Source organism: Vigna unguiculata, chromosome 7 (genome assembly GCF_004118075.2).
Source record: "Vigna unguiculata cultivar IT97K-499-35 chromosome 7, ASM411807v1, whole genome shotgun sequence".
Classification (NCBI taxonomy): Eukaryota; Viridiplantae; Streptophyta; class Magnoliopsida; order Fabales; family Fabaceae; genus Vigna; species Vigna unguiculata.
The window spans coordinates 37,303,178-37,324,061 of NC_040285.1; the positions used below are offsets into that span (position 1 = coordinate 37,303,178).

Consider the following 20,884-nt stretch of genomic DNA (forward strand, 5'->3'; position numbering starts at 1 on the left):
CGTGTAAAAATGAATAAGAATATTGTGTCATTGAATTAAAAAATACAGAGAATCCAAAATATAAAACGAAGAGATAAATTAATTTGGAGTTTTTTATGGCAAAAGTGTATGAAGAGAAGAGATAATTTTCACATTTCTCACACTCGTGGAATTTGAAGAAGAAACTAACAGGGTGCATAAAGAAAACATATGTTGGGCTTGGACATATTCCAAAACGTGACCCATTGACAGGCTAAAGAAAAAAAAAGACAACTGAAAGAAGAATAATCAATAGCCATGGTGACCGCAAGAGAAACTTGAAAAAAGAAAAAAAAGAAAGAAAAGAAGAAAAAGTAAGAAAGATGGAAAAGAGATAAGTGTTTGAATCAGAGCGTGGTTTGCATTGTGAAATACATACTGCAATCTATTTTTGTTTGTAAATTTTCGTTTTTCGCTTTGGATTCCGTAAGTTTTGATCGGAGATATTCTCCAATCACTCTGTGCTGTGCGATCACCAATGACCATCGACATCCAGACCTTGGAAGACAGGTACACTTCATCAACTCAACAAAATGCGTTCTTAATTTTTCGTTTGTCTTCGTCAATCTTTTGTTATTTTCGGATTTCCGTTGGCTGTGTAAAATGTGGCTGGTGGTTAGTTTCAGTACTTCGCTCTTAATTTCCATTGAATTGGCCGTTGCTTGTTGAAATGAGGAACTTAATGTTCTCAAACGAATTCGCTTTTTTCGGTTGTATTGTTTAATACACTGAATAATCATTCCTGCTCCCTTTGCATTGTCTTGTTGAATCAAAATATCTGGACTGTAAAGAGAAAATATGAGCAATGGCAAACTTGCTAGTAATTTGTGTCACTCCTTATGCTTAAATTCATTGATAGTTTTCGTAATTGGCAGTGAAGTCACTGTTTACTCTTTTTTCTTTTTTGGCTTCGGTGTTACTGATTCCATTCTAATTAGCTAATATTGATTTTGGTTCCAGGTATATTGATTCTTGCAGGAGACAGGGTGTTTTGCCTAATTCTTCTATTTTGTCAAGTCTTTTCAAGGTCAGTTGTCATTTTCAATCACAAAATCTACTGCTAGATCACTGGAAAACATTTCACCAATTTTACATCAAATATATGCTGCTTTGCTCGTCCTGGTTAGTGCGTCAACTACGAGCTACGCACACACACACACACACTTATAAATGTATAATGAGTGACTCTAGTAAGAACATTTGGTTATTCTAACAAACGAGAACAGTTAATATAGACCATATTAGATCTTATTTAAACAGCTTAGATTAAATGACTATCAATTAACTTATAGTGTTGATCATCCATGTAAGATTATTAGTATGTTTAGATTTCCCTCAAACCTCTGTTCAACGTGAAAATCACACATTCCAAGTTACAAAAGTAAAATCATCAAGGCTGGTACTTTTAAAGTAAAGTTGTCTATGCTTAACCCAATTCAATTCAAAACATGCCATCTGTGGTCCAAATTTGTAGTTCTATATTCTTACAATTACTGAGCTTTTCACATGAGTCGGCCCTGTGTATAAAGCAGTGTATATGTTTATTACTCCATTTCTTACTGTGTTTAATCTCCCTGAGTAGGGAGCAGCGAATGTATTCAATTTTATATTTATTATGGAGACAAGAATCTAAGAATGATCATGATCAAACAGGCTGAGGTAAAAAAGTCCAATCATGAACTGTGCAAGCTGGAGATTTTAATTGATGACCTAAAGGATGTTGATATTGCTCCACTTCTTGACTTGTGCATGAACTTCGATGCTTCTGAAATAGAAGCTGTTGATGTACGTAATGAATCATCATGTGTATTAAATGGAGAACATGCATTGTCATTGATGCGTGCTGTTAATAAAAAGCTTCGAGTAGTCCATCTACAGGATCTGTCATATGGGAAAGACTTCTTACGGTATATTATGGTATTTATGATGATTTATCTTTGTATAAATGACATAGTTTATGATTTCTTGTTTGTTTTCATCTCCTTAACAAATTTCAAATGGTAACACGGAATTCCTAGCCTTTGAAATTTTCTGGCAATTCCAAACAATTAACAATCTTCTTGTTATTGAATATGGGAGTTAGGTTTTTGAGTGACTAGAAAAATATCTTGCCAGGTGTTTTTATATCAATATGTCTGACATTATTGTCCTGCTACTTGCTCTTTTTTTTCTCTAAGGATTACCTTTGTCATTGGTAGCCAATTAACATAAATTACATGTGGTGCTATGTTCCTATTAATGACATATACCAAACTGGCTTATGTTTGCCAAAAAGTCTAAAACGTGAATGGATAATTCATCATTGGGAGAACTGGCTTTTCATGGTTCTATTTTCTGATTTGATAGGTTTTGTTGTATATTTTCTTTTTCATGACTATGTTGGATCTTATCATTAGGAATATTTCGCAAAGAGGTTTGGCATGCCAAGTTTTGACATTGAGATGCTCACGTTTCCGGAAGCTGAACTTAATGGGGGAGTTCATGCATATGCATACCCTAAATCTGGATTTCAGTTCTTCCCTTACCAGTTTCCAGGAGGAATGTTTCAATTGTATGCCTAATCTAATGCGCCTGTCAATGTGTGATACAAGGATTACAAATCTTTGGACAACTGTTGCAGCTCTCTCTAAGCTTCCTTCTTTAATTGAATTAAGGTTTCAATATTGGCAGTATTGCAATGATTCTGGGATATCTTTTACCTCATGTAGTGGGAAGTCTGATGACACTGCTGATTTTAGCCTGCTTGATAGAATTCCTTTTATTGTTGAACCCTTCACCAATACAACTGAACTGGCAGATCCCAACATTAGTGCTGAAGACCCACTAAGGAATTTTTATTCCTTGGATGAAGAAGTTGTAAATCATGATGTTCAAAGCATGGCTGAGGATTCGTCAGATGACAGTGAAGTTGACTTTACTAGTCATCATCATAGATACTGGTTGTCAGATGTTTTTCCTGGGTGGAGTTCTGAAGTGCCTCTTCTTTATGAGGTAGTCAACTAAGCCATTTTCCCCTGCTAGTAGATTTTCTTTACACTCTGTTTCTTTTGGATGAATTAGAGTTGAAAGAATTAGAAGGATGAGATAGTCAATTCTCTAGTTTGGATTGTTATACTCTCTCATTGTGGAGGGATTTGTGTGGGAGACAGGTTTATTTATTTATTTTTTTAATTTGGCATTATCTTGTAAAAGATTTGGAATCATCATTGTTTGGTCAAATAAAAAAATTATACAAAAGGTTATTTTATGTCATATATTAATTTTTTTTTTCACTCTCTTTACCACTAGTCCTCATAAGTAGAGGTAGAATTCTCTGTTATTCTTTTTCATTTCTATTCATCCAAACAACATATATTTTCAACTCCATCTCTATCTTATTTCTTCCATTATCCAAACAAAGTATTATAGTGGTTTCAATAATATAATAACAGTGACAAATCTCTCTTTGTAGCTAATATGTTTTTCATTATTGTAAGTGATAGTAAATTGCATGCCACTAGTTAGTGAAAAAAAGATAATAGTTTGGGTTCTACAATAGCGGTGTCATTAGAAGTTCAGGCTTGTGAGGTTATGGTGTCACCCGGTATTTAATATTCCTTTAGCTATTGTTTAGAATGCCATTTGGTTGTGGTAATGAATATGGCTTGGATACTGAAATAGTAATATTAATTTGAAGTAGGCTTTCTGTTTAGCCTATATCCACATTGATTATGTGGAATACTGTATTTTGAAAGTTTAGTAAATGGCACTATTTGTTGAATTTGGACTATAATTATAATATGTTTGGTTTAAGGAAAACATGAATGAAAGGCTTGATATTGAATTGGTTAGAAATGATTTCATGTTACTGTAAGTTTCTTCTGATCACATTATCCAAGTTGTGGTTTCTTGGTCCTTCTTGATCTTTAATTTTAGTGGTTCACGTTACAGAATGAAGAGGAAGAAGATTCATCTCAAGGCACTTTTGTGGAGCCTATTACTGATGTTTCTATGAAGTATATGTCTCGTCATGCATCACCAATATGCTATGAGAAGCATTACAGAGAGTTCATGATTGCTTCATTGCCAAATCTGAAAAGTTTAGATAATATGCGTATCAGAAAGATTGACAAGGAAAGGGCTACTGGAATATTTTCTCAATACTTTGAATATCTTCCATATAAATGGAAGCACAAAGAGAGTGTTGTAAGTATCTTACAGAAAAGAGAAATAAAATCAGGTCAGAGTAAGGTGCACTCTTCCAAGAATAGGACATCATATCCTTCTAGACAATCGCAATATTTTTATGCTAGGTCTCTCTCTGCTGCTAAATTGGGATCCTCAACTTGGCCTTTCTTGCATCCCCTTTCTCTATTAGGATGTGAATTGGACAAGGGCTTTCATCCAAGGCAGTTTGAGTACCATCCATCTGACTCCAGTTTGATGGTCTTTGGAACTTTAGATGGTGAAGTAGTTGTCATCAACCATGAGAATGAACATATTGTTAGTTATATTCCATCACTTGGAGCAATGAATAGTGTTTTGGGTCTCTGTTGGCTCAAAAAATATCCCTCTAAGGTATGTGCTTATTGCATAAAAATTGATCTTGTAGATTATGCTTAGTATGGGTATTAACTTCTCTAGTGGATGCTGGCAGCAACATGTATTGGCAGTTCATCAGATTTTACATAATGTGTTGTTTGTTATACATAGCCTTCTAGAGTGGCAGTAACAACCTTGCCAGCTGTAAGGATAATTGGGTATTTCGTTACGGAAATAAAAATGGGTGTAAAGATTATTTATCAAAGGCAAAATCTATTCTATTCTGCATTGTTAGTTTTATACAATTTAATCCAGCATTTCTTTATTTGGTTGTCAGTTTTTTATTCTTTTATTTTCTTGTTATTGCATGTCAGCTTATAGCAGGATCAGACAATGGTTCCTTGAAATTGTATGACATCCACCACATACCAAGAAAAGTTACTGGCATACATGGGAATTTTGGCTGTGTTACGTTTGATGAATTTGACCAGTTGACATCTGTTCATGTTAACTCTACGGATGAACTGTTTCTTGCGAGTGGTTACTCAAGAAATGTTGCTTTATATGACATCAACAGTGGGAAACGCTTACAAGTGTTCACAGATATGCATCGTGGACATATTAATGTAGTCAAGTTTGCTAATCATTCCCCATCAATTTTTGCAACTTCATCGTTTGATCACGATGTGAAGATGTGGGACTTGAGACAGAAACCAATACACCCCTGCTTTACAGTTTCAAGCTCCAGAGGAAATGTGATGGTTTGCTTTTCTCCAGATGATCAATATATTCTTGCTTCAGCTGTTGATAATGAGGTAATTTTCATTCAGTTGTGTGATTGATTTCTGGTGACCGCATTTGAAGTGTCAGTGGTAATACAGTAATGTGATTAGTTGGTGGTTACCGCTTGATGGCTCAGTAGAGTAGGATTTGAAACAATGAAAAATCTGATTCAGCTTTAAAACTAGTAACTGGTTCCAATGGATTTCTGTTGTCTATGTAGTAAAGGAACTTAAATTGATTTAGTACTTGTCTGTCTTTCAGTTTAAAAAAATTTCCAGAGCACATTTTTTGTGTCCAGACTGACATGAGTTTATTCAGGTTAGACAATATCTGGCTATTGATGGTAGGCTTCACTTGGTTTTCGATATAGCTCCCACTGAAAGTTCTCAAAATTACACCCGTTCTTATTACATGAATGGGAGGGACTACATCATAAGTGGGAGTTGTGATGAGCACGTTCGTATTTGCTGTGCTCAAACAGGGAGGCGCCTGAGAGATATATCCCTTGAGGTAAATCAATCTTCCATTTTTTTTTTCCTTTATACATCAACAAAAGGTTACATTTACAGGAGGCAGGGATAGACATCTAAAGCATTTTTTAGAAAATTATTTCTCTTTTGAAAAGATCCCTAGAAAGCTTCCAAAAAAATAAAATAAATCTGAAATCAACCACTACAAATATGCACTTACATGATAGAGCTGGACCATTTTTTTAAAGCTAGACTTCCCTCACTTACCTGTATGTTTAATTTCCCTTCCATATTTTCTTTTTCTATGAAACAAGCCGTGCCTTAGAATTTAGAGAAATAAGATTGATTTGGTGGGGTTTAGAAAGAAGGGTGGGAGATGTTGGAGATTCAACTCTCCCTCTAACAAAAACTAACAACTAATAATTGTCGATAAAAAAAAAAATTGTCTCAGAAGCCTTCAAAAAAAGGAACACAGACTAACTTTGGCTACCGTGTTTTCATTCTATTGAATTATTGTTTCATTGTGGTAAGATTAGTGGTTTATTTGTATGCAGGGAAGAAACTTAGGAAGTTCCGTGTTTGTTCAGTCTTTGAGGGGTGATCCTTTCCGGGTAAGTTATTTTTGAAAGCTTTTCCTAGCCTTCTCTTAAGGAAAAAGAAAAGGCTTAAACTGGTTATTACGAGCAATGTGTGGTTTTTTATAGTTAAATGTATTCTACTATATAGTTTTTGGATATTTTATGACTTTTCTCTTTCGTTTTTTTACTAGGTTTTCTCCATAATTTCCGCCTATGTTTAATTGTTTCCGGGGTGAAACTTTGAAACTTTCAAAATCTCAAGTAGCTTGAATATAAAGTTTCTTACAGTATTCTTGCGGATTTTTGTTTTTCTAATTAAAGATGACTTCCAGTTGCTTATTATTATTATTATTATTATTATGGCATGATAGCTATTCTGAAATTCCTTATATTATGACAGCCACCTATATGTATGACCGTTCGGCATCTGTGTTTTGCCTATAACCATTTTCGAAAGATCTAATCACGGCATGAAAATTGAAATTGCTGTTTTTTTTTAGTAGTTTATACTTGCAAATTCCTCACTGTTTGTTGTGCCTTGTTATTGTGAGCTTCAACATGATTAAAGGTGATTGTCTAGTTGGGAAATGCTCTTCAGAAAGGAAGGAAACAATTATTTTATATTTTCATTTACGGTGCATCATGTACTTTTATCCTTTTCCGCCGCTGATCCGAAAAATATTCCCAGCTTGTTGTTTCTGTAATTTGAGTTTTCCTTGTTTCATTTAAATGGGTTGTGTACAGGATTTCAATTTGAGCGTGTTAGCAGCTTACATGCGGCCAGGCTCCAAGTCTAAAATTGTCAAGGTTGTACCATATTTTATTGTTTCTTATATGCATTGTTCTATATAGCACGACAGTCTCAATGATATGTTCGCTGTTTTCTCAGTTTTCTCTTACCTGTCTAGAGTGTGAATAATATAAAAGAAGAAAAAATAAATCGAGGTTGATGGATCCATTGAGTTCGAGCATCTGAATGTGGGAAGATAATGACTACTATAGTGATAGTAGAATGCTACATTTCTATTTTAAATTGACCAAGTTTCATTTTCAAGAACTAAATATTTTACATACATTAAAATATTTCTAAAAAAATATTCTTTTATAGTTTGAAGGATTCTATAAGTAGTGTTTTTGTAGTCATTTTTACCTTTGATATTAATTGTTCTTCTGTTATATTTGAAAATTAAATGCATTTTATATCTAAATGTAACAAAGCTACATTTATTAATACAACAGTTAAGTTTTTCTCCTTCATTCTTTCGTCACAGGAATAGTATTCTTTTCCATGTTCATTTTTTCAATTTACACAGGACTGGACTCGAAGATTCTATTTGAACTTTACTAAGCTGGAGATAAGTGTTCTCAAATTTGATTTTTTGTTTATTTTTGTAGATCAACTTACTAGCATCTAGTGGCCATACCAACAAGGATGATTCTGATAATCCGCACCCTTGCCCATTTCACAGCATGGGAGCTTGATGTAAGGTACTGTACTTGTTGTATAGAGGTTAGTTACAGTCTGTTTCATAGAGTTATATTTTGGAGCTAGCATACCCATAGTTTTGCTTGCTTGTAATGAAAATTTAACTAGTCTAAATAAAAAGCATGTGTAATGACTCAATAGTTGCATTCAGTGTTTGTAAAAACTTTTGTTGTATAATGATGTTATATGATGAAACCTAACATCTCATGTGGTTGTTGAAATTCTTTTTAAATCAATGCCAGCTGGGAATAAACTTTTTAAACATGGTGAAATAAGATGGAGATAAATTGACCAACCATTGTACTTTAACTCAGAGCTTCAAAATTTTAATTGAACAATCTGAAATAATTGATTTTGGTTGTTATAATTTTTACTTACAAAATTCAAAATTAAAATTTTGTCTTTATAAAATTTGTTAATTTTGGTTTAGTGTCTGGTAATAGTTTTTCACTTTTAAAATTTTAATTAACTGATTTTAGTCTCGTGTATATGTTTTAAGATAAATAAATAACATTTATTTTGTGGGTTTTAAGCGTATTTTCTTTTTCATGATATTTGTTGACATGGATTTGAATCTTCTTCAGCTATTTCTTTCTCTAACTCTTTCCAGTCACTTTTTTGGTCCAATGTTTCAATCATGTAATGATCTAAAATAATTATATTAGTACTAGTAAAAATGGGACAACACACTAAATGAAAATGAAATTATCAGTCTCACATGCTTCTTTTTCCTTGTTACAAGAGCTTCTTTAATTTCCAGCTTTGCATTTAGAATTGGAACAAACATGTTCAAAATGTTGTAACAGTAATATTTTATACAAATTATAAATAGGAAAATTTGTCGAACAATCAAGGTCACTTTTGCAACAAACCCAACTGCTCCAGTTATTTCAATTTTCTTTTTACTGCAACCTGAGTCAAGTGCTTCAACACGTTCCATCTCTCTTGGCACCATTTTCATGCCACTGTTGCATAATTTTGCATCATTTTAAAGTTAATTCAAAATAAAAAATTATATTATGACTTTCATTTTTGGACTCTTATTCTTTATTATCTAACATGACTGAATGTAGATAATTGGTTCTTTTTCAAAAAAAATATAGTAATATATTAACTAATAATTCATACTAAGTTACATAAGAAAATAAGAAAATAAAGAATGAAAATAAAAAAAATAGTCATAACATCATTTCTTTCAAACTAACATATCTTTGTAAGTGATTTTTTTTTCTGTCATTTTTGCATGTACATGATATTTAATTTTACTTTACGTATATGATTATTTTTTCACATTATAACGGTAATGAATGCAGGATTTTTAAAAGGTAAATCCAATTAAGAAAAAGAAAAAAAAGTATGTCGCTGATCATTTTATTATTGTGTTGTCTAGTTTTATTTAGAACTAAAATTTAATTATATTATAAATTATTTAAATTCAATAGCTGAAAATGATAAGTGGACATTATATTATAACAGTAATAAGAATTATAGTTTAACTTTTTGTATTACATAAGTAATTATTTAGTGTACTGTAATACTAAAAATCAAAAGTGATATTTTCCAAATTTATAAAAACAAAAAAATACAGAAATAATTTTATAAAGACAAAAAATCAAAACTTTCCTATTTTAATAGGACTACAAAATTATACAGAAATTATTTTAGTTTGAATTAAAGTAATTGGAGTGGGATAGAGAGTTATTAAGTTGTAAAAAGTATAAATGAGTTGTAATTGTGAAATCCATTTAACCAGCTTACAAGAAGTAGAATAAAATGTTGATATGGAAATGCTCTAATATAATCTGAATAAGGATAGACATGGAAAAACAAAAAATAAATAAATAATTGATAAAATAAATGAAATAATATAATAAAAAAATATGAAATAAGTGAAAGAGCATTGAATAGAATAGTTGTGAAGTTGTTGTTGTGGGATACAGCTTACATGTAACAGAAAGAGAGAGAAGAGGACAACACACACAAAGTGACAAACAAGTGTAAAGCTTCATAAGCAGGTTGTCAGAAAACGCGTTTTTTCCTGCTTCTATACTCTATTATGTCTACAATTTTTATTTCTTTCATATCAAAGACGAATAAATTTTAATATAAATAAAATAAAAAGTTAAATATATTCTGTTTCTATTATTTTTATCCTAACCAATATAATATATAATTTGAACGTTAATATAATTTAACAAAATTAAATTTATAAAGATTATATTTATTTATTTTAAAATTTTAAAATAAAATTATATTAAAATTTTGAAATTATAATTTTATTATTAAAGTTTAAAAATTAAAAATGTTTAATTCTAAAATAATTAATTCAGTGATAACGATTAATAACGTTTTTTTAGAATTTTTACCTTTTTGTGAGGTATGACTGTTATAAATTTTGGTCAATTTAATTTTATTTAACTTAGAATTCTTTGCAATTTTATGGTCATAGAGTTTCCTTTTAGCATTTATATCTAACATGTTTTTTGTTTGTTTAACTTTTAAACTCCGTCAGAGAAATTAAATAATATATTTGAAAACTGAGATATTAAAAACAACATATGGAGGAATTGAAAAGAGATATAGAAAAATAATTTTTTTTAATAAATATAAAAATTAAACAAATAACTTAATTTATTTTTGAAAAATAAACATAAATTCAACCTTTTCAGTTTGAAGATCAAATTCGTTTGATGAATAATTCAAATAAAAAAAGAATTGTTCTGAAATGATACCATAAACTTATATTTTTAGTTTATAAACTATAAGTGAATTCAATTTATTCTCAAAACATCTTAAAAACACAAAAAAAAAAAAAGAAATTAAACATTGTTTTAGGTTTTGTTTACTAGAGGGAAAAGAAATACCATAAGAGAACGTAAGAGGAATAGATGAAAAATAAAATAAAAATATTTAATTAAAAATGATAATAATTAAAATAAAAATTAATTATTATTTTTTGAATAATGTCTATATATAATTATTCTACACAATCAATGATTTACTAATTTTTTATATATTAATAACAGTTTACTTCTTTAAACTTTATCGTCCAAAAGATCAACGATTTTCACTATCATTTTTTTTATATACTCGTCTATTCTCTTTTCTCGAGTTTCAAACATACCATTAATTTTTTAAATATTGCATTTAAAGACTTAAAATATTTCTTTCAGATTGTTGTTAGTTTCCAACAGTAAATAAAGAAAAGATATTATTTTTAAACTGAAGAAACTAAAAAAAATGAATTTAGAGAATAGAAATAATTAAAATTCATTTGGAATTTCAGAAACAAAAATCATAATCAACTAAAATAATATCTACTCTTGTCGATTATTCTATAAAATAGAACTCGACTTGGTTGTAAAAAGGCTACTAACTAGTATCCCCCATTTTTATATCACTTTATATTGCTACCAACTTCATAAAGAAGTCACTGTCTAGTAGCTTCCATTCAAGCTTCATCACTATAAGTATACACACTCTCTTGCAAGTGCCATCACAAAACCTCTTCAGAAACAAAGCAAAATGAAGCTTCTCTTCGCTACTCTACTGCTTTGTTCTCTTCTTCTAAGCTCCTCTTTCTCGGAGACAGCCATGGCTTATGAAGAATCATGTAAGATTTTCAGTTACTGCTATACGTAAAATAAGAACTATTTTCTGAAACTAAGTGTGATGTGTGTGTTGATGGTAGCTTATTGCAGCAGCAAGTGTTCGGATAGGTGCTCTGTGGCAGGGGTTAGAGATAGATGTCTGAAGTACTGTGGAATATGCTGTTCGGAGTGCAAATGCGTTCCTTCTGGAACCTATGGGAACAAGCACGAGTGTCCTTGCTACAGAGACAAGCTCAACAAGAAGGGCAAACCCAAATGCCCTTGATTCCTTCAACTCATGTGTGTTGTGTTGTGTACGTTAGTTCTTAGGTTAAGTTTTGGTGTTGAGTTTTATGTTATCTGTGTCAGCTATTTCTAAGCATGTGTTGGATTTTGCATAATCCTAAACATCAGGTTTCCAATGTCTGTTGGATGTTAGATCTGAATCCGAATAAATTAGACATTCCGCGCAAACTGTCTTCTGGATGAATGTAATTAGTTAAAACTATGATTTAGATTTTATGACAATTAATCTATGTGGTTGATGGAGATTTAAAATTCATACCGAGAAAATGAACTCCATTAATATTTTTTAAGATATAAGTGATGATGCATGTACACAACTACAACTACTGACATGTCAAAGAAATATTTTTCTTAAGGTAAAATACCTCGGATTCTCCCACATGTGATTCCTAGATGGAAGTTCAAAATTTAAAGCACCGTCATGATGTCATGATGTCACTGCGCACTTGCACGCATGTGACATGTCTGTAACATTATAGTAAAAACTACCCAAACAAGGTGCCAGTACCGCTCATACTTGCCATGCATCTTGCTAAAAGGACATTTTTAGTTTAAAATGCAATTCATGAAATTTTTTTTTTCAGTTAATTCACCTGAAATTTCAATTTATCTCCAAATTTGGTTAATTTGAATTAGGATTTGGACTGTTTAGTAAAAATGGTATTGAGTTTAGTGTTAATAAACAGAGAACAAGTACAGAAGGTGTTGGGCTGGTATTGGTGTGTGTTGTGGTGGGATGATGTGAGTGTTGCAGCAGTGGAGGTAGCAATGATGCGTGTTAGGTGGTTTTGGTAATGGGAATTGTGTTTTTGAAAACTTTTTTTTCTTGCTTATGCTATTTGTTGAGAAGTTTAAGTGTTTTTGTCCAAAGCAAAGCAAGATCTTAGAAGTAAGAACGTCATTCATCAGGAAGACAAGACAACAGTGAAGGTTAAATAAATAATAAAACACAGCGTAAAATGGATATTTTAAAAATAATGGAGGTGCATAAGAAAACGATCAGAAATCCCAAGCCCAAGGCCCATGAAAAGCCCGTTAACTTAGAACAAAGGATAATTCAACACACTGTTTAACTTTTTTTTAAATAAATAATATCCAGGCCATATTTAAGTGATGTATTTCTTGAAATAAATTATTTTAAGATAAATAGTAAATTCTAAGTGCTGAATAGAAGCTGAAGTAGGGATTAAAAAATTCATTCATTATCAGTGTCGCTCGTGTGAATATTTATTTTAAAAATATTTATAAATATTTTAAAACTAGCCGTAGATATTTACAAATATTTTAAAAAATATATTTATAATTCTTTAAAATTAAATTTAAATAAAATTATATAACAATAATGTAAATTAAATTAAATTTAACAAATTTAAATTTAATTTAATTTAATGAAATATAAATTTTATTTTTTTCAAATAATAGATACAGATATGATATCCACACTCGATCTATTTATAAATAAGTCTTAAAAAATCTGATATTTATTACTCACAGAATAATAAATACTCACAAATATCAACTATACAGATTTTATTTGTGAATATCCGCCACACATATATTTTTATACCGTGATTCTTTTGATTATAGTCTCTCTTTTTTCACACAGCTTTGGATAATTTGTCAAAGTTAGGGATAATGATCAAGGAGTGTTATATTCATTTCTTAAAAACAATTATTAAAATTCTTACGGCAAAGAACATAGAAAATATAAGTATATTGTCTTTTTTCTTTAAATAATGATAAAATAAAAAGCTAATTTTAAATATATGAATTAATTCAAAATTTTCTTTCCTCCAAAAATGAGTAGATAGTTTTGAAATCCTAAAAGGCAACGTTGATGTAGTTGGATCTTGCAGTAACCTACACCATCGATATTTCCCTTGTTGGTGTTTTTAAGTGAAATCTGCGGCAATTCTTAGATCTTGAATTGATTCAAAAGATTATAGGAGAAGGGAGTGCCGACGAACTGAGACGGCGTCGTATCGGTTAGAGAGAGATCTGGTGTGAGAGTGGTAGCGGAAGATGGAGAAGGGTAAGATCCAAGAGGTAATTGAGCAGCAAGTCCTCACGGTGGCGCGCGCCGTCGAGGACAAGATCGACGACGAGATCGCCGCCCTCGAGCGCCTCGACGCCGACGACATCGAGGCTCTCCGTGAGCGCCGCCTTCAGCAGATGAAGAAGATGGCGGAGAATCGCTCCCGTTGGATCTCCCTCGGCCACTCCGAATATACCGAGATTCCCTCCGAGAAAGACTTCTTCTCCGTCGTCAAGGCCAGCGAACGAGTCGTCTGCCACTTCTACCGCGAAAACTGGCCCTGTAAGGTTCGTACATATATAGATACATCCTCACTCACCTTTCATTTTCAATTCATTGGAATTTGAATTACCTATTACGTTGATTTCTTCCTCAGAATTTAAGCCGAGTTGAAAAGGAACATTAATGTTATTGTTCGCGATTCGCTTGCAGGTTATGGACAAACATTTAAATTTGTTAGCTAAGCAACATATCGAGACTCGGTTTGTGAAAATCAACGCCGAGAAAAGTCCGTTTCTGGCTGAGAAGCTTAAGATCATCGTTCTTCCAACTCTTGCCCTCATAAAGAATGCCAAAGTCGATGATTATGTGGTATGTGTATATACGAGGGCTGTGATGTGTTTGCCGGGAATGCTGTGTTGGATAGGGTTTTTGCTATCTGTTTATTCGTCTGTAATTAGTCTATTTGTTGATGCCTTCCAATCTCAATTGTCATGTATTTGTTTATTGAATATCACCCTGATTGTTTTAAAAATCATATCTATCATGAAATTTGATTGTTTGACACTTAAAGTAGTCATGTAATAAAGTTGTATAAAGGTTAAACTATTAATGTGCTGTTTGTTTCTAAGTCAGAGCACCCTGAATGGGAATCCATGGTTCGAGTAGGGTTCCTGTTCAACAAGCTTTGGGGATTTTTTAAATGGTCTGTTTACTTATTTCAGTAAATAGTCTGTGATTAACAGTATGAAGAGATTTTCTATTATCACAACAAGTTTATTCAATTTTATCCTCACTATCTTAAAAATTGCACTCTCATCATGAATTGTGAATTGTCGGTCATTTAGAAGGTTTTACAATGACACTGAACAAAAATTGAATTTTGAATTGTATATTCAATTTTTGCAGAAGCAATATAATAATGGTGGTTTGTGTGGTATTAGGTTGGGTTTGATGAACTTGGTGGGACTGACGAGTTTAGCACAGAGGAGCTAGAAGAAAGATTAGCTAAAGCTCAAGTAATCTCTTATGAGGGTGAATCATCATTAAGGCCCAGTGCCAAAACTACAAGAAGTGTTCGGCAGAGCTCAAGAGCAGACTCCTCAGATTCTGAGTAACATGCATTTCCTGATGATTTTTATTTCCCATGTTCTCCTGAGCACTCTGATTTACACTCTAAACTCAGTCTTGCGCGCCATGTGTGTACCTCTGTCTGTAAGAATGCATCTTGATTCTAGTTAGCACATGTTTCTTGAGATCAACCCTTTTTATAGTATAATGTTTTTGAGATAGTTCCCTGTTTATGCTAACTTCATTCATCTTTGTTTTTGAGATAATCATAATCGATTAATTCATCATTCTAATCTATTAATTTAGTCTCTAGCGCTTACAAAACTAAAATTGTTAAAACACATTTTAATCAATTATATTTTAATATACTAAAACAAATTTTAATCAGTTAAAACATAGTTACAAACAAACACATTCCAATAAATTAAAACCGAATTGCCAACTATAGATGGCTCCATGCTACTTTCATAGGCTTCTTAAAACCTAAATCAAATTAAGGTAAAATACATTTAGAAAAACAAATTTGAAAACCTAAAACCATCATCTAAGACCTCAATCAATAATATTGACTTGGGTGTGCATCACTTCGCCTTCTCTCCTTAACTCTTGGATAAAATGGTTCGAAATTGATTATCAAATTCACCTAATGCAGTACACAGATAAGATGGTAAAATTGCGAATCATGAAAGAAACATGATATTCACATAAAATGAGTTATTAGTCAATTACTTTGGATTTTCGATTAGGGTTAATAAATTAATAATTACTTATTTAGGTATTTTTGCAATTTTAAAAGCTTTTATGGATAATAAGTAGCTTTTTTAATGAAGTTTTTAACACACATGTTTTAAAGTTACAAAGCTTACGTTTTTTCAAAAATATATGAATCAGTGTGATTATGTTAAGTAATATTGAGAACTATTTGTACAAAATAATATTTTTTGAAGAAATATATGAATCATTTTTCATAACTTTTTATAACTAGATTAATATTAAATTAATTTCAGATATTATATCGATAAAGTTATGAAATAGTTTTTAAAAAATTATAAAAGCAAAAGATTAAATAAGTTATAAATAAGTCAAACAAGATAAATTCAAACTTAATTATTTTTTCAGGCTTAAACTTATGTTTTTAATTAAACATAAATAAATGGGTTAAACTTGGAAGGAAAAAAAAAACTATGCAAGAAAGGTCTTAAGGGTATGTTCTTAAAGCATCTTCAATACGAGATGCTTAGCAGTTATTTTGAATTGTTTAAAGATATTTTTCCATTTAAGAGGTTTTATGTGACACTTAATTTTTTTTTAAACAACTTCTCAATCAACTCTAAGCAAATCAACTTTAATTTTAGAAAAAAGTAGTTTTGCATTCATTGAAGGAAGAAATTTTGTTATATACAATAATTAATAAACCTAAATTAAAAAATAAAAAATCATGAATTGATTAAAGTTTTAAAAATTTCTTTTATTGAAGCAAATTTAAGGATAAAACTTTTAGTGATAATATGGCACATCAAAAATCAAAATTTACATATTACATTTTCTAAAATCTCTTAGCTAAATATCTTATTAGTTCGCTATGGTAGATGCTACCATATATTAGCTAATCAAAACTCTCACGGTTCGATATAAATTTATAATCATTATACTATTTTATCTAACGGTTAGATTTGTTTCAATTGTTTAATTACAATTCTACCATTTAACTCTGATTCATTAATTTTGTCATCAACCTTTTGTTTTTTTGTAATTGTATCATATAAATTACAAAATCAATCACATTTTACCACTAAATAATCATGAAACTCCTTCTCAACCTATGATTTTCTGTTTATCAACTCTTACCTCACGATGTAACCCACCATTCCTCTCATATATTTAAATGTATATTAAGTGTTTGGTCAACCTTCTTAGTATATTTGAATATTTTTCCTTCTTATATGCAAGCTTCGACTCTCCTAGACTCACATATTGAAATTCAAATTTAATGAGAAAAAAAGGTAATTTATGTGTATATATTATTATAGATACTATTATTCAGTGAATTTTCTCGTGATCATAACTACAAATATTTGTGTTAAATTATTTGTTATAACGGCATCTTAAAATGTGGAATAAATAAGAATTTGAAACACTTCGCAATTTATTTTCTTAGTTAAGTAACTAAAGATTTCAATTACAACAGAATAGCGTCAACATAACAATATTGAGCGAGAAATAAGACAAAAAATCATAACAGATAACGTAAAAATCTAAAAACTCTGGTAGATAAAGTCAGAAATGAGATATAATTGTTCTACGAATAAGACTTAGACACTAAGAACCACCACATAGATTCAATGTTTCACTGTGCAAAGACACAACTACTACAAACACACTGATAATAATAGAAGACGAGGCCAACAAATACACAAAGCAGCATCAGAACTATCATGGCCAAGCACCGATCATTTTTTTGACAACAACACATATCTAATATAGTAATATATAACAACCCAGCATAATTAAAACTCAATCAAACAAAACAAAACAACAACCCAGACACAGAAATTCTTCAGACGCTGTTTTCTATCCTCTCACTTGCCCTTTTGGGCAACATTTAGAACCTTCTTTCCATGGAGACAGCTACTCAGTTTGTCACGATTGGATAAAATGATGGCACGAAGACTTTCATACAAAAGGCCCTGCAATGAAAACAGAACCTTAACCATGTATATTTGTATTCGACAATTATACATAAATGAGGTTTAAATAGAAACATCATAGCAGTTTGGAGTTGTATATGTTATTTTTTTATCTGACAGATATTCAAAATGTTCTTCCAGAGAGAAAAAAAAAAAAAGATTGTGTGCAACAATGTCAAACCTCAGTGTATTGCAGAGCTCTCTGAAGAACGTAATTTCCGTATTGGTCCTGAACAACTTGTATAAAGTTAGGGCTCTCCATTATCTCCTCCACTATAATAGCAGCATACTCAGTTCTCGAATAGTGTAAAAGGTCTTCCACTACATTGCTGGCATACTTGTCTGTGGACAAACCAACAAATTTATACTGAAGTTCTGATACCAACATTGCATTCACTTCCAATATATTCTTTTTAACTAAAAACTGCACCACATAATTTCTGTGAACAATAAAATGAAACAAAACGTTAGAAATTGATCAAAGGGAAAAAATAATTCAAATCAAGAAAACGAGTATGAAGAGACAAACCCGTATTGATCTTTTGCCAAGTTCTCAGCATTTGAGATTAGATTGTCGATCAGAGCATAGAAACCTGGAACATCATCGTGCTGGATAACTTTTTGAATACTGCAGCATCCGCTTTTGTTAACTGCAATATCATAACAGTTACGCGCTACAACCTCCAAAATAACCTGCAAGAAAGTTTTCCATTAAGAAATGTGAGCAAATTTATCAAGAAATTCATTATTTCTTGATTAGTAAAAACTCAAGATTGTGAATTACATTTTTATGCTCGGGTGGGAAAACCTTCAGGCACTGTAGAATAACATAACCACCATTATTATTTTTCATAAGTGCAACAGTGACACGGCTCATAGCATATGTTATTTGATCTATCGCGATCAGAACATCTTCAATCTCAAGAATCTGCTGAATAACCCGACCCCTGTAACAAGAAATTGAGGTTCATTAGCAAACAACAATTAATACATAAAATTAAAGTGCAGAAGTTTCAAGAGCTGTACCCTAGATCATGGATGCACAAATCTCTGAGCATTGACAGGTCAGTGGTAATCAAGTAGATAAAATAGTTCTTTTGAGCAACGGTGATATTTCTTGATTGAAAAAGCTTGAGAATGACGAAGCTGCCATAAGGGTGTTTTATTAACTCGTGGAAATGATGCTCGAGTTCTTTGACTATGTGGAAGTTTTCCTGGCGTGTGCCCTCGTCGATCTTCTGTTGAACTACACGAGATCCACGTGGGTCTTTTGCCATTGAAAGCCATACTCCGATAGCATGAAGACGACGATGGTGATGGTGATGGTGATGGTGATGGCGCGTGGGAAGCGTGGCGTTGGCAGAGTGAATATTCCTGACGCACTGCAAACAAGGTTCATGGTAACCATGGAAAGCATTAAGATTGGAGAAGGTGAGTGATTCCATTCGAGACGCAAGGTTTTCGACTTCAGAAGAGTCTTGCGTTATTGAAGAGGAAGAAGAAGAGCTTGCCATCTGAACCTGCATAACAAGAAACAACTGAGACTACCACGAAAACAATTTGTAACAAACTTCTTATATAGATTCCCTTTTCAGTTTATTTCTCATCATATCAAATAATTATACCAAATATTTTTTTCAATTCGTAGTAGTTCAAGTAAATATTTTTTCTTTGTGAGCTTTTATCTTCTTTTTTTTTTCAAATTTTATTATTAATTTAATTTAGTTTTTTTTTTAAATATGTTATATTGATTTTTTTTTTAAAATAAACAAAAGCTACCAAGACTATGAAAATGTCCGTTGGATAAAATATTCTTTGAAAATGGTATGTCTTTTGAAAATATTTTGTGATCTCATCTAAGGTTTAATTAATAATTTAGTTATTAATTATATTTTTATTTTTGAAAAAAAATTAGTGTTTTAAGTCAAATTAATTTTAATATTGTTATAAAATGTTATATATGGAACTAATTTTGACACATGTCATTTTTAAATAAATCCAAAATTTTGTAATACTTTCAAAAGATACTAACGTTAATTTGACCAAAATAACAAGTTAAGTTTTTTTTTTCTTAAATGAAACTTAATAAAAAAAATATATATATTAAAACCAAAATGAATTAAACATTAAGTGTAAAAACAAATTTACTGATTAAATCTTCTTCTTTTTTTAATGTTTCAAAACATCAAAATTAATATCATGTCGTAAAAACACGATAAAGAAATAATATTAAAAACAATAAAAATTTCAAATTACTTTTTTTAAAGAGTGCACCACTAAACTTCATTCATAAATTTAAAAAATTATCCAAAAATTGTTTTTTTTTTAAATATATATATATATATATATATATATATATATATATATATATATATATATATATATATATATATATACATATTATATTCAAAATTTATGACACTTTTAACTAAAAGTTTCTAAAGAGTTTTTATAACAATATGCAAATTAACTATAAAACATCTTAATTAAATTGTTTTTTTTCTCCAATTTCAAATCATCATAAACTAATTTTTGATGTTTTTCTAGTCCAAAACAAAATAAAAAAATAGTAAGAAATACTGAAATAAGAGATGAATGGTGCAGTGATACCTGAGAAAACGAAGGTTGATGCGTATGGTTGATTTCATTATAACGGATACCATAAGGCATTAAAAATTGAAGGTGTCGCACATTACTCTGATGCCGATTCACCCAACCCAGTTTCAACTGTTGCAGGTTTCTTGAAGAAGAAGAAGAAACTGAATTTCTTTCACCACTCTGTTCCTGTTGCTCTTGCATGAAGGGAAAAGGATGATCCTCCTCCTCCTCCTTCTGCGCCATTCTCATCCAAAATCCAAACTCAATTCAAATCACTTTCATCATCTCTTTCTCTATATATATATATACATCTCAAAGAGTATATTTTGATGGGGTATCTTAGTGTATATTTTCTGTTGTTATTTTTCAATTTAAATTTTAATGTGCTTAGATAGATAACCAAATATCTTTATCTTTTCTTCATAGTTGTGATTTTTTTAGTTTCTTTTTTTCTAAATAACCATATTCTTTAATAAAGTATATTTACACACATTTTCAAAAACAGTTATTAGATATAATATT

At 30.9% G+C, this 20,884-nt stretch overlaps 5 protein-coding genes across 7 annotated transcripts; 3 read left to right on the forward strand and 2 right to left on the reverse strand.

The window, feature by feature from the left end:
- The first annotated feature begins 285 nt into the window (after window positions 1-285).
- Window positions 286-8,077, forward strand: LOC114192413. Of its 3 annotated transcripts, XM_028082126.1 has the most exons (10): window positions 286-528; window positions 979-1,045; window positions 1,672-1,925; window positions 2,415-3,009; window positions 3,949-4,575; window positions 4,914-5,354; window positions 5,641-5,832; window positions 6,347-6,403; window positions 7,115-7,177; window positions 7,766-8,077. In XM_028082126.1, exons 1-10 carry the CDS (start codon window positions 497-499, stop codon window positions 7,850-7,852), a joined length of 2,415 nt encoding a protein of 804 aa, XP_027937927.1. In that variant the 5' UTR covers window positions 286-496; the 3' UTR covers window positions 7,853-8,077. The 3 variants fall into 3 exon arrangements, 2 of the variants coding, with proteins under 2 accessions (XP_027937927.1, XP_027937928.1); XR_003606101.1 differs by lacking the exon at window positions 7,766-8,077 and having other exon boundaries at window positions 5,646-5,832; XM_028082127.1 differs by lacking the exon at window positions 286-528 and having other exon boundaries at window positions 1,672-1,935.
- Window positions 8,078-11,222: 3,145 nt separating this feature from the next.
- On the forward strand, window positions 11,223-12,008 carry LOC114192219 (peamaclein). Its single transcript, XM_028081861.1, has 2 exons — window positions 11,223-11,469; window positions 11,548-12,008. The coding sequence occupies exons 1-2, from the start codon at window positions 11,382-11,384 to the stop codon at window positions 11,730-11,732; spliced, it is 273 nt and encodes a 90-aa protein (XP_027937662.1). The 5' UTR covers window positions 11,223-11,381; the 3' UTR covers window positions 11,733-12,008.
- Window positions 12,009-13,555: 1,547 nt separating this feature from the next.
- Window positions 13,556-15,321, forward strand: LOC114189907 (thioredoxin domain-containing protein 9 homolog). Its single transcript, XM_028078634.1, has 3 exons — window positions 13,556-14,074; window positions 14,220-14,378; window positions 14,951-15,321. The coding sequence occupies exons 1-3, from the start codon at window positions 13,775-13,777 to the stop codon at window positions 15,122-15,124; spliced, it is 633 nt and encodes a 210-aa protein (XP_027934435.1). The 5' UTR covers window positions 13,556-13,774; the 3' UTR covers window positions 15,125-15,321.
- A 2,170-nt stretch (window positions 15,322-17,491) lies between these two features.
- LOC114190269 (pumilio homolog 12-like) lies at window positions 17,492-18,187 on the reverse strand. The gene is made up of 2 exons (XM_028079082.1): window positions 17,946-18,187; window positions 17,492-17,764 (listed from the first exon to the last, which is right to left on the reverse strand). Exons 1-2 carry the CDS (start codon window positions 18,150-18,152, stop codon window positions 17,657-17,659), a joined length of 315 nt encoding a protein of 104 aa, XP_027934883.1. The 5' UTR covers window positions 18,153-18,187; the 3' UTR covers window positions 17,492-17,656.
- Window positions 18,188-18,265: 78 nt separating this feature from the next.
- On the reverse strand, window positions 18,266-20,605 carry LOC114191430 (pumilio homolog 11-like). Its single transcript, XM_028080602.1, has 4 exons — window positions 20,375-20,605; window positions 18,791-19,284; window positions 18,573-18,711; window positions 18,266-18,457 (listed from the first exon to the last, which is right to left on the reverse strand). Exons 1-4 carry the CDS (start codon window positions 20,603-20,605, stop codon window positions 18,266-18,268), a joined length of 1,056 nt encoding a protein of 351 aa, XP_027936403.1.
- Window positions 20,606-20,884: the final 279 nt, after the last annotated feature.

Coding starts and splice junctions, on each gene's coding strand:
- LOC114192413 (XM_028082126.1), top strand. CDS start 497: ATGACCATCGACATCCAGACCTTGGAAGACAG. Junction 4,576..4,913: donor TCAAAAAATATCCCTCTAAG/GTATGTGCTTAT, acceptor ATTGCATGTCAG/CTTATAGCAGGATCAGACAA. Junction 7,178..7,765: donor CCAAGTCTAAAATTGTCAAG/GTTGTACCATAT, acceptor TTATTTTTGTAG/ATCAACTTACTAGCATCTAG.
- LOC114192219 (XM_028081861.1), top strand. CDS start 11,382: ATGAAGCTTCTCTTCGCTACTCTACTGCTTTGTTCTCTTCTTCTAAGC. Junction 11,470..11,547: donor CATGGCTTATGAAGAATCAT/GTAAGATTTTCA, acceptor TGTTGATGGTAG/CTTATTGCAGCAGCAAGTGT.
- LOC114189907 (XM_028078634.1), top strand. CDS start 13,775: ATGGAGAAGGGTAAGATCCAAGAGGTAATTGAGCAGCAAGTCCTCACG. Junction 14,075..14,219: donor GCGAAAACTGGCCCTGTAAG/GTTCGTACATAT, acceptor ATTCGCTTGCAG/GTTATGGACAAACATTTAAA. Junction 14,379..14,950: donor CCAAAGTCGATGATTATGTG/GTATGTGTATAT, acceptor GTGTGGTATTAG/GTTGGGTTTGATGAACTTGG.
- LOC114190269 (XM_028079082.1), bottom strand. CDS start 18,152: ATGTTGGTATCAGAACTTCAGTATAAATTTGTTGGTTTGTCCACAGAC. Junction 17,765..17,945: donor GAGCTCTGCAATACACTGAG/GTTTGACATTGT, acceptor TTTTCATTGCAG/GGCCTTTTGTATGAAAGTCT.
- LOC114191430 (XM_028080602.1), bottom strand. CDS start 20,605: ATGGCGCAGAAGGAGGAGGAGGAGGATCATCCTTTTCCCTTCATGCAA. Junction 19,285..20,374: donor ATCAACCTTCGTTTTCTCAG/GTATCACTGCAC, acceptor CTTGTTATGCAG/GTTCAGATGGCAAGCTCTTC. Junction 18,458..18,572: donor TTATTCTACAGTGCCTGAAG/GTTTTCCCACCC, acceptor ACTTTCTTGCAG/GTTATTTTGGAGGTTGTAGC.